At 50.5% G+C, this 12333-nt stretch overlaps 1 protein-coding gene across 1 annotated transcript in view; it reads right to left on the bottom strand.

Moving 5' to 3' along the window:
- Positions 1-1211: 1211 nt before the first annotated feature.
- Inpp5d (inositol polyphosphate-5-phosphatase D) overlaps positions 1212-12333 on the bottom strand; it is a 112655-nt gene continuing 101533 nt past the window's right edge. The window contains exons 22-27 of the mRNA XM_006984234.4: positions 11922-12009; positions 10916-11065; positions 9858-9954; positions 7764-8039; positions 3573-4170; positions 1212-2408 (exon numbers count right to left, since the gene is read on the bottom strand). Of these exons, the coding sequence (XP_006984296.2) occupies positions 2406-2408; positions 3573-4170; positions 7764-8039; positions 9858-9954; positions 10916-11065; positions 11922-12009 (1212 nt within the window). The 3' untranslated portion in view covers positions 1212-2405. The remainder of the gene's footprint in view (positions 2409-3572; positions 4171-7763; positions 8040-9857; positions 9955-10915; positions 11066-11921; positions 12010-12333) is intronic.

Genomic DNA, 12333 nt, shown 5'->3' with positions numbered 1-12333 from the left:
ACACAAAGCTAGGTTCTTAAGACAGCTGTGTTGGACCATGGAGGAAGAGGAAAAGGGTCTGGAGACGGCATAGGTGACTAGCGCTCAGGACAGGAAGCTCAGGGGGAAGGGACAGGAAGCATACACAGGTCCTACCTTGCTGCTTCTCCTTGAGGCCGCAGAAATGATAGGGAAGGCCTGGACATCTACAGGAAGGAGCTATTTGCTCCTCCATGGATGGGCAGCTGCAGGCACCCCCACACAGCAAACCAACCCATTATAATTATAGTAGCAGTAAGTGTCCCATGGGCCAAAGGCACTAGGGTCCTGGCCCTCAGCTCTGGGGTCACAAGGGAGTTTGACCCAGGGCGGGTTCCCGGGAAAAATGAGCTGAAGAACAGCAGGGTGGAGAATGCCTGTACTTCCTGTGTCTTCCCTCTAGAACATCAAGGTCACTTCTGCTGTGTCTCTTGGTCTGCTGGGTCAGAATTCTGGGGGGCCTTGGTTCACTCATCTACAGGGTCAGAATGCTGGGGCCTGGAGATGAGGGGGAAGCTCTTTGTGGGGGCCAAGTAGTGAATCTGTAGAGAGACATTCACCTAAGAAGAGGTGAGGAGTTATTCTGGAGTATTCTCAGCCTCGAGTCTACCAGTCCACAGGGACTATCAAAGCAGGCAGTGAATGGTTTAGTCAGTGCTTCCCAAGAATGCTGCTCCCTGGAGCTCTGTTTGGAGCCCAGGCCTGGGGCCTGAGAGCAGGAGGGATGCTGAATATCTCAGGATGGAGGAACGGTGACGTGGGCCATAGCACCTTGTAAGAGGTACCAAGCAGTGGCTGTGCTAGTCTCCTGGCCTGAGGCTATTTCCTAACCTGTGAACTCATGTCCTAGGGATGGGTTTTATGGGTCTGTTGTCCCTGAAACAATCAACATTGGTGAAAGCTAAGAAGAATTTGTGGGCTGGTGGTCGGCCAGCATCAGAGGACACTTGTGGAAGTTGGGTGGCTTCAGGACATTTGGAGTCTCATACAGTTCTATGTATGAAAGTAGTTATGTTATCTGCCCTCGTTCATGTCCGTGCCCAACTTCAGGCTGTCTCCATGGTGAGGATACTATTTTCTGGATATCAGGAACCCTCAACTGCCTCCTCCTGTTCCAAAGTCTCACTGCAGCAGTTGGAGCACAGGGAAGAATTGTGGCCCTGGGTATCAGGAAGATGCCACACAGTCAGGAACCTAGTTAGAAAGGCACAGTTTATTGGTCACACAGACTGGGAAACGGAGGGGATGGATATACCTGCTCTCCTGCACACTCTGGATCTGGTTTCCCATATTAATCCTGATACATCAAAAAGCAAGACAGAAAAAAGACACCACCACCCTGTTCTCCTGGATAACCAAGGACACAGGGCAAGCCACACAACTCTGGAAGAAGAGGCTGCGCTGTCTGGAGAGCCTGGGACCAAGGCTCGCCTTCCCCGACGGAAGAGCTCAGCCGTTGGGGACAGTGGTAGCGACTCTTCCTCAGTACACCAGAAATGCCGGGGTGGGGGTGGGGGGGGGAGGACATGGGCGTGTGCTTGGCCCAACCCAGGGTGTGGCGGTAGCTGCCCACCTGCAGCGGCACAGGGAGGACTGGCCGTAGGTTCAGCAGGGGCCTGACATGGCCGGCTTAGGTTGGGGCCAGATCTCTTCATTGCCAAGTTGGAGCTGATCTCTGACTCCCCGGACTGAAAACCCACCAGAAACCAGACACCAGGCAGAGCTGGGCTGTGACAGATCCCAGCCTTAGCTGAAGCAGCTCGCATCTCTGAAGTTGGAGAGGGCCGGGCTCCTTGTACCCTCCGTTAGTGATGCAGATTCTTCAGGTCGCTGCAGTAGAGCCCGGCCAGCTCTAGGTTTTGCTAGCTTTTTTAATGCTTTGTTTAAACTTCTCAGGACCTACCATTTGGGATTGGTGGGTCAGGGCCCAGGGTTCAGGTTGACTGAAACCTCAGCTCTGGAGGCCAGCCAGACAAATGTTCATAAAGCACTTAACACAGCACGCGGCACCTGACCATTATTATTATTAATAATATTATTATTATTTATATCTTCACCCTCAGACGAGTGTCTCAGTTCCTTTCTTTAAAAATGGTGACTGGAAGAAGGTCCTGGAGTCCAAGTGCTGAGACCTGGTTGTGGCTGTCTGTTGTCCATACAGGTAAGTGTTTTCCACCCAGCTTCGGCATCTGCCGCCCAGGGTTGCAGCCAGCACACTCTTTGGACCACAGAGAAGCGAGGTCCCTTTCTGAAAAATACACAGCCTTGGACTGGAAGCTGGATAAGAGGAGCTAGCAGGAGGCCCTAGGAGAGGCATCCTGGGAGAGGCTTTGGCCTGCTTTGTGCTGTTCCTCCAGGCTCCCATCGCCAGCAGCTCATCAAGGACTTCACTGTAGGATGAGAAGAGAAGAGCTATCAGGGCCTTGCTATCTCCAGCCACATTTGACCCCTAGTGCTGTGAGCTAGATCAGGCTGACATCAAAGTACACTTAGGACATCCTAAGTGTCTTATATGCTAATCCATAGGTTCTATGCATAGACTATATATGAAACAGGTCCATGTTATATATATGAAACATGAGTGATAACTGTAAAAATGATAACATAAAGTAACAGCATATGGCATAGTCTATTTCTCCCCATAAATCTATATAGCAGATACCATTAATATCCTCCCTCTTTTGACAGATTAAGAAGGCACAGAGCTGGGCAGAGTCTTGGGATTTAAATCCGACACAGAACTGCAGTACAGCATTTGTCTGGAATATAAGGCCCTGAGTTTGACCCTCAATACTGCAACAAAATACAATAATGGGCCAGGTGTGTTGGTGAAAGCCTTTTATCCCAGCACCTGGAAGGCAGAGGCAGGCGGATCTTTGAGTTCGAGGCCAGCCTGGTCTATAGAGCAAGTTCCAAGACAGACAGTACCACACAGAGAAACCCTGTCTCAAAAACAAAAAACAAAAACAATATATAATAATAATACAATAACAGAACAGTCAGCAGTGTGGTTCTAGAGTCTGTTCATTTCTCTTGTGGTACTGGGGATTCAGCTGAAGGCGTCATGGAGGCTTCGTGTGTTTCTATTAGCTCCCAGACGGCTGATGTTGGTTGTTCTTTTTTGGTTTTTCGAGACAGGGTTTCTCTGTGTGGTTTTGGTGCCTGTCCTGGAACTCACTCTGTAGACCAGGCTGAACTCGAACTCACAGAGATCTGCCTGGCTCTGCCTCCCGAGTGCTGGGATTAAAGGTGTGCGCCGCCACCGCCCGGCAACGTTGGTTGTTCTTAAGACAGTGTCTTGCCATACAGCCCAGGCTGATCTGAACACCCAGGCCTCCTGCCTTGAACTTCCAGAATGCTGGGATTACAGGGCGCACTGCCGCGTCCAGTCTCAACTGTGTTTTTGTTTTTTAAACATGGCTAGTTTTGCTTTAGAATAAATATATTCTATTAGAAGGGGGTATTCTGCCTGAAGTTTCTAAAACACCAGGAATGTTTTAAGTGCATCTATTAATTAAAGACAATAAAACTGAAGTGCACAGGGCTCAACACACCTGCATGGCAGTCCTGCCCAGCAGCCCCTCCTCCTGCCGGTGCTTGCCGTGGTGGGGGAGCTCCGTGTTGTCGCGGTAGTCTCTGCCTCTGGAGTGCTGCAGCTGCAGGACCGCCGGGCTCTTGACCGGCAGGGGCGGCCGCGGAGCTGGGACGGGAGTCGTCGTCTGTTGGCTCATTTCGGACCTGGAAGGCTTGATAGGCCTCTTGGCTGGCACCGGGGCTTGGGAACTGGCCGAGGCCTTGGGTTTCCCTTGGTTCTTGTCCCCGCTGGGCACTTTTCCGTCAGCAGAGGAGGAACAGGTAAAGGAGCGCATCCGGGGGGTGGGGCCAAAGACGGGCACGGGGACCTGTTTGCCGGTCCCCTTGACACCCTCCATCTCTTGGGTTTTGGGGAGCAGGATGCTGGGTGGTGAGATTCCTGGGTCTGGACAGGGTGGGGGCTCCTTCCGCAGCATCTTGGGGGACTCCTGCTCTTTCCTGGCCGCCAGCTTAGGGAAGGAAGTCACGGACCCGTACAGCGGGTTCTCAAACATCTCCGGCTTGGTCATCTGCAGGTCCTCCTGTAACAGCGCTTCCGCTTTCCCCAGGTCAGCAGGTCTGGAACCACGGGGGGAGAGGAGAGTGGAGAGGACACATGTTTAGAAGTCAGGACCTGGGGAGTAGATGCTTCCTGCCTCTGGGCTTTCATTTAGGGGAGATACAAATGTTCTGGAACTAAATACAGTAGTGGTGGTATAATATGTAATACACCAGATGACACCAAACTGTTCATTTTCCAGGGAATAATTTTACATGAACTTCACCTTGAGATATATATATATATATATCACAGGGTCTCACTATGTATCCTTGACTGATGTAGAACTGACAGAGACCCACCTGCCTCCCTGTCTGCCGAGTATTGGGATTAAAGGCATGCACCACCAAGTCAGGCTAAAGGTAGTCCGGACAGCCTCATGGTCCTCCTGCCTCCACCTCTTCAGCATATCTTACCTGTCTGTGTCACCACAACTGGTAACACTTTTTAAAATGAGTGCATAAACAAGAGACAGTGGAGCTGGGCAGTGGTGGTGCACGCCTTTAATCTCAGCACTTGGGAGACAGAGGCAGGCGGATTTCCGTGAGTTTGAGGTCAACTTGGTCTATATGGTGAGTTCCAACACATCCAGAGCTACATAATAGAGAGATCCTGTCTGAGAGAGAGAGAGAGAGAGAGAGAGAGAGAGAGAGAGAGAGAGAGAGAGGATGGTACTGTGACAGTCCAAGCTTTTCCATGTTCTCGGAGGCAACCTTAGTTCTGTTTAAACCATAGCACCTGTGAGCAAGTGAGTTACCCCTGGAGATTTTGTAGAAAGGGTAACATGTAGGAAGCTACCATGCATGTGTGAGACGCTGTTGTGACAGAGCACAGCTGCCATGCCCCACAAACCCAACCCGGGCCCAGGGGCCAAGAGTCACGGTATTCTTCCCAGGGCCATCACGCTTTCTCTCTGGAAGGCTCTGGGAAGCATGGTTTCTGTGACAATTAATCTCAGTTGTCAACTTGATGAGGTCTACAATGACCTGGGAGACAGCCTCTGGGAGATTATCTTGATTAGATAATTATGTGGGAAGACTTGCCCACTGTGGGCAGCACCGTTCCAAAGGCTGGAGTTCCACAATGAAAAAATTAATAAAATAAAGAGAAAGCCATGCATCTGTGTGGAGGCCAGAGGACGGCTTGTAGGGGACAACTCTCTTCTCCCACGACATCAGTTCCCGGGACTGGACTCGGATCGTCAGGCTTGGTGACAAGTACCTTTCCCCACTGAGCCTACCCAGCAGCCTACCCTAGAAGTCACTACATATCCAGAAATGTTGAGACCTTGACAGATGCCAAAAGCCTCCCTTGTCTCTGACCCTCTTTTGAACCTGTCCGGACCCTCTAAGACCTCTGTTACGGGTAGGTCTCCTGATCACAGTGTCTCAGAAGAAGCAGAATGCTGGATAGAAAGTGAAAACACAAGGCCAGGGGCAGAGAGACGGCTCAGTGGCTAAGAGTACTTGCTCCTCTTCCAGAGGACCCAGGTTCAATTCCCAGCATCTGCATAGTGGCTCACAACTGTATGTAACTGCAGTTCTTGAATATCCAGTGTCCTCTTCTGGCCTCTGAGGGCATTGCATGTGGTAGATAGAAGAAGGCAAAACACCCATACACTGTGTGTGTGTGTGTGTGTGTGTGTGTGTGTGTGTGTGTGTGTGTGTTTAATTAAGGAAAAACCCCACAAGGCTTGGCACCTGACTATCCCCTCAGCTGTAGACATGGTAGGGGGGCGGGCAGGGGACAGAGCCAGTGAGATGGAGCTTAGAAAGTGTTCCCTACAGCAGGGACTACTGCTCACAGTGCTTCTGCCTTCTTTAGGGGGAGGTTAGGAAAAACAGATTAGAGTTTTAGTCTCCTGAGTACAGGTAACGGAGAACCAAGCCCTTATCCAGAGGACAGAGTCTGTTCTCACGCAGAGGACTCTGGATGCCAGCCAGGGTCCCAGCAGAGGCTTCTTTCTCATCATCCAGCCTTGCCCTGGGATGGGAGTCATCCTTGTTTGCCATGATTGAAGTGCTTCCCAGGAGATGGGACTTAAATCCCTGGGCTACCTGGGATGTGTGGCCATTGCCCCTCAGTCCTGCAGGAGTGGTGGGGGACCTTGAAGTACCAGTGATGCCCCCCATTGCCTTTATTCAGGTTGAGCTGGGTACCTGGAGCAGCAGGTATGGGGGCTTCGAGGTTCTGCTTCTAATTCTCTCTTTGGTGAGAGGCGAGCTTAGAACCTCATCCTATGGGCCCCGAAGGATGCCCACCCCTGTGCTGTCACCCAGGGCTGCAGGGAACATGTTCCCACCAAGCTCTGTTCACGGTGTGAAGCATGAAGTGACCTCTACCTTGGGACCCTCCGAGGATCACACCATGGACTTCTGTTTTCTTTATGGCTGTTTCCAGCTTTGCTTCCTGGGGTCACTGGAGAGATTGCCTTTGTCAGCCCAGCACTTCAGTACCTACTGGATGGAGACCTTGGTCCTCCTCCAGAGAGAGATACTGAGGCTAGCTCTAGACCTGGCTAGGTTCAGGGGCCCCTGCCCCTGCCCCTGCCCCTTTCAGCTAGTTTAGGCCACAGCTAAGGCACAGGAGTATCAGTGTCTCTCCAGAGGAGCCCTAGGCAGGCCTGGCATGGGCATTTGACTTGGAGGGGTTGTTGGGGGGAAACCACGCTGTGGATGATGCCCCAGCATTGGCCTGATTACTGTAAGTTAGCTCCGCTAAGGAACTGAAGTCCTGAGGAGGAAAGAAGAGAAAACAGGACTCAGGAAAGAGGCTGCACGTGAGAGCCCATGGCATCATGAAGTGCTTAAGGCAGTTGTGAGGGGAGACACATCTCTGTCCCTGTCAACTGGGTCCGGATGTCTCTCGGCCATCTGTCATCCTGTAGGAATGAGATCCCCACCTAGTGTCTCCCTTAGCTGCTTAGAGACTTCATCCCTGGGCTGTGTGGCTCTTCCTCCTAAACCAGTTTTGGCCGGTCCCTCTGTAGGGTGACAGCTCTGCTTTCATTTGGATTTCTAGTCCCAATTTATTATTATTTTTAATTGCCACTAATGGGAAAATCCAGAGAATTATATATGAGAACACGGATGCTTGTTTTTAAGAAAAGAGAGAGATTTGGGTAGGTGAAGGCTTCTACTCAGAATTCCTCACCCCTTCCCCACAGAGACCTCCAGGGAGTGGAGGGTGGCAAAGGATGCCACCGGTTCTAGAAATGTCTTTGTCAGTAAATGCAGGGCTTTTTGTTTGTTTGTTTGTTTGTTTGTTTTTCGAGACAGGGCTTCTCTATGTATACTTGGCTGTTCTGGAACTCACTCTGTAGACCAGGCTGGCCTTGAACTCACAGAGATCCACCTGCCCCTGCCTCTCGAGTGCTGGGATTAAAGTCATGCGCCACTATTGCCCAGTGATAGTAAATGTAGTTTTTATAAGAAGATGCTCTTCTTGGCAACCCATGCCTGGATTTAAAATCAGGTTACACCAAGTGTTGGGACACGCAGAAGCCAAAGTAGCAGGCCGAACCTACAACAACTCTGTCCTCCTCAGGCCGCCATCTATGGGAGCCCCCAGGGGGTACTTGAGAGCAGGAAAACACAATTCAGAAGATACTAACCTTGTCTCTTGCATCCTGGGGCAGAGACCGCGGTTGGCTGTGGAGGATGAAAACTTCTTTGGAGACAGAGGTGGCTGGGATGGAGGAGTGGGAGGACCCTCTCCCCTCCCGGGCCCCAGGGAGGAGTCCTTGGGTGGCTGGTCATAACTCCAGGCTGTGAGTTGCTGGTCTGGGGATAGGGTTGATTTCCCATGCAGGGGCTGTCCGAAGGGCCCCACACCAATGTAGTTTGGATTGATGATCTCATTGAGACTGGAGACACTACATGCAGGGATCCTGTAGGAAGATGTGGAGGCACATCTGAGACTCTTCCCTTCTCGGTTGGCACCAGCCTGAGGAAAATGTTCCTCGGCTTCTCAACTTCTTGGTACCTTCATTCTGGGGTAATTCATTCATTCATTTATGGATGCAGTGCAATAAAGAGAAACAAGGGATCAAGGGGAGACAAGCAGGAAGGCTGGGAGCCACTAGGCAGAAGGCGGCTGGGGAAGAGCACTCAAGGTTGCCTTTGCATGGAAATGAGATGAAATGCAGAAGAAAGAAAAGGAAGGATGCTCTGGGCAGTGGCAAAGGTCCATGCCAAGGCCCAAAGGTCAGGGATAGAGATTGGCCTGTTGCAAGGCTCTCCGAAGACCAGTCAGCACTTGGCAGAGTAGAATGATAACATGGCAGAGCTGTGTGTGTGTGTGTGTGTGTGTGTGTGTGTGTGTGTGTGTGTGTGTGTATTGGGGGTGGGTGGGATAAAGAGTACATTTTTTCAAGGCAGACTGGACAAGGCCCATGTGGGACACGTGGGTCTGCACATTCTGTGTAAGGCATCAGAAAGGTAAGATAAGTGTGCAGTCATGGAGGCTGAGGCTAGAGGTGTTAAGGAAGGCAGCTGTCTTAAAACTGAAGGAGACAGTCTAGGTACCTTTGTAGTCACACACTACATCTTGCTCCATGCTGGGCTCCATCTCAGGAGGACTAACAAGGCCACATTAGGAAACAGAGGTAATTCTGGTACTAGGAAATGCTGTCTTTAGTAATACAGGCTGGAATGTCCAAGCTATTCTCAAGTCAGTCCTTCCTGTTAGTCGTTGTGTTGGTAGGTTGTTTTTGGTTTGGTTTTGTTTTTCCTTGAGACAGGTTCTCATTACATAGCTCTGGCTGTCCTGGAACTCACTGTGTAGAAAAGGCTAACCTTGAACTCACAGAGACAGGCATTCTTCTACCTGTGAGTGCTGGAATTAAAGGCATGTGCCACTACATCTCTCTGTGTTGGTTAGTTTTAGCTGTCCTCTCAGCACAATCTAGAATCACCTGGGAGAAGTCTTAATGAGGAATTATCTAGACCAGTTTGGCCTGTGGGTATGGCTATGGGACTTGTCTTCATTGTTAATTAATGTAGGAAGACTCAGCCCACTGTGGGCAGCACCATTTCCTAGGCTGGGCCCTGAACTGTGCCTGAGTAAAGAATAGTTGAGAGCAAGCAAGGGTGCATGGATTTATTCTCTCTGTTCTTGACTGTTGATGTAATACTCTAAGTTCCTGCCTTAATCTCCACAACAATGGATTGAAAAGTGGACTTGAAAGTCAAATAAACCCTTTCATCTTCATGCTGTTTTTTATCGGGGTATTTGTCTCGCAACAGAAATTGAAACTAGGAAGTCATAGATGGGGACCTTCGACCACCTATGTTCCTGGCCTCCCTGGACAGAGGGAAAGCATTTTCACCCCAGAATTATTCAGTCATCTATAATTCCTTCTTCCTGGACTGCACTGCCTTACACTCGCTGGTGGTGAGTCCCTAGGTCACGGACTATACTGTGTTTACATTGGTTTCTTCCTGATATACACTAGGTGCTCATAAAGGGCCAGGTGAGCTGAACTGTTCCAGCACGGAAGAGTCTCCAAGCCTTTGTCACAGTTATGACGACCCCCCAAAGGTAGAGATTTGAACTCAGGATGTGTAACTGAAGTCGGAGAGTGGCTCCTAGACCACAGCATTCCTTCTCCTCCGAGCTCGGCTTTCCCGTGTCCCACTTTACCCTCTCCTGGACTTTGGCTCACACAGCCCACCTAGTGGTAGTACATCTTGGGAGTTTGATCTACCTGCCAGCAGGCTCCCACTGCCTCACGGGGTCATGGCTGGTGAGGTTCTTCAGGCACTTCATTCCACTGGACTCATCCCGCTCTGTTTTCACAAAGTCTGGAAGAGAGGGTTCAAGAAAAAACATGTGAGGGCCAGGTCACCACATGGGTTAGAAGTGGCAATGTGGTATCCATTTGCAGGCCACTGCAGAAAAGTAAATGCAGGAAGAGGTATTTCAGGATTCAAAATCCTCATGCTTGGTGATTGATTAATGATGCCTGCCATGGGTCCACAAGGAAGAGAACAGATACTTATGATTCAGTTGTTATTTCATGAAATATTTCTAACTTGTTATCTCAGCCAAGGACAAAACAGACAAACATTTCTTGTCAGATTAGCACAAAATGATACATAACATCAGAGTACCTCACATACTGAGCTAATCTGTTTATGGGGCTTTATTTCTGAATTTGGCATGTGACTGCTAGGTGATGACCACTATCTCGTCAACCCACTGTCCTGCTGGAGAAAAGACCTCACAGGGCACAGGGGAGTCACGTGGACGGGAGCAATGGCCCTTGGTGCACGAGAGCCTTGCTTGGCATGGGGAGCCCAGCGCCCTCTGTTGTGAGTTCTACTCTCACTATTTCCCTAACAGGCAAGCAACCAGTGTGCCCACCACTCCTCACTAGTCCTGGGTGAACCTTATCTTAGCCGCTTCCTGAGTTTGCAACCTTCAGCCAGTCACCTAGCCTATCTATGCCTCAGTTTCCCAATCTGCCAAGTAGCGATAATCATACTGTTGTGAGAGATAAATAAGATGCCTTTTTTTCTTCTCATCAAAAAACATTGTCTCACCATGTTATCCAGGCTAGCCTTGAACTCATGACACTCCTGCCTCAGTCTCCTGAGTGTCGGGGATTAAAAGTGTGCACCACCATGCTACCCTAGAGGCTTTCCGACCATGATCAACTCTGAGGGCATGGATCACAGAACACTTGATAGCTTTGCTGAGAGAAAGCACATGCCCATCCCTAGTGCAGCGGCCTCCGGAAAGGCGGGGAAGGGGCTGGCCTACCATAGAGCTTTTCCCTCATCTTGCCCTGAGAGGTCTGCAGCTTTATCTCCCCTCTGAAGTGTCCAGTCATCTCCCCGTGGTGGGTGAGAGGCGTGTAGATGGGAAGCTGAGTCTCTGTGGTCTCCAGATGAAGGGCAATGCAGCCTTCACCTGGGGAAAAGAGAGACAACATCAACATGAAAACCTGGGTCTGAGACAGACATGGAGCATGCCTGGAGAGCAAGCAGCCAGGCAGGGATTAACTGACACACCCTTCCGATCAATGCCTCAGCAACAGGGGGCAAATGTCTCAAGCCTCACAGGAAAAAGAACTCTATACAGATCAATGTGGGAAGAAAGAAATCAAATCTTAGAAAATCCATCCCAGAAACAGCATTAAATGCTAATCTGATTGCTGTAGGGAAAGCTCACTTCCCAAGGTTTGAAACAGCACAAGAAATAAACAAAACCAGATGAGCAGGTAAGGGCACAGGTCAGTCTAAAACGTCTAGACAAGGAAAAGTCTGAAAGGAAAGGAGGACAGGCTGGAGAGCTGGCCTGGCAGCAGGGAGAGGCTGCTGCTCTGTACTAGGTCTGAGGAGCTGGCTGGGGACACAAGAGAGGTGCACTGGCACAAGAAGATTCGGAATCAAGGCACAGCTCAGATGATGACTCTGGGACCTGGGCAAGTCACTTGACCTCTATGAGCCACAGTTTACCTGTTTACTCACTGGGGAACAGAACCCGCCACTTGAGGTCTTGTCAAGATAAAATGACATGGTACCAGCAGCTCCCCCAGCAAGGCTAAGAGGGAGGTTGCTGGCAGTTGTGCCCAGAAGTCACAAGGAACAGGGATGGTAACCCATCAGGAAAAGCTCCTCCGGCAATCGAGGGACAGAGTAAGAGGCAGCATCGTGGTGTGATGGGCAAGGGCAGACAGGCTTGCTCGGAAGGCTGAGTCACCACCAGCTTCACTGCAGAGGCTGAGGCTAATGGGCAGGTACGGTCCCCGGCCTGGGATGCTTACCGTAGGATTCATCGCTATCAGAGGATTTAATGCTGATCAGGATGTGCTGGTCCAGTAGGTACTCGGGATCAGAGATAATAGGCTTTAGCTGCAGAGGAGGCACCAGATTAGAGTTGACAGGTAGGGAAGGTGGATGTGGGCCACCAGTCTTGATGTCAGAATACACAGGAAGATGGAACTGAAGATGTTCTTTCAACCAAACTCAGGTCTTAGCTCTCCATGCCCAAGAGAGCAGGGGGAGCCCCTTGCCCAGCCAAGTGAGGAGTAACTTTCTTTCCTGCCCCCCATCCTCAAACTGGGTTGAGCTTCCAGGTCCCTTGTCTCCGTTCTTCCTTCCCTTCTTTGCATGTTCCTGGGGTCAGAGGAAGGACCAGCAGCCAGGTTTGGACCTTCCCTTCCAGCCCCTCCAAGG

This window comes from Peromyscus maniculatus, chromosome 13 (assembly GCF_049852395.1).
Source record: "Peromyscus maniculatus bairdii isolate BWxNUB_F1_BW_parent chromosome 13, HU_Pman_BW_mat_3.1, whole genome shotgun sequence".
NCBI classification, from domain to species: Eukaryota; Metazoa; Chordata; class Mammalia; order Rodentia; family Cricetidae; genus Peromyscus; species Peromyscus maniculatus.
The sequence above is the reverse complement of the archived record's forward strand: the minus strand, read 5'-3'. Positions and strand labels throughout refer to the sequence as shown.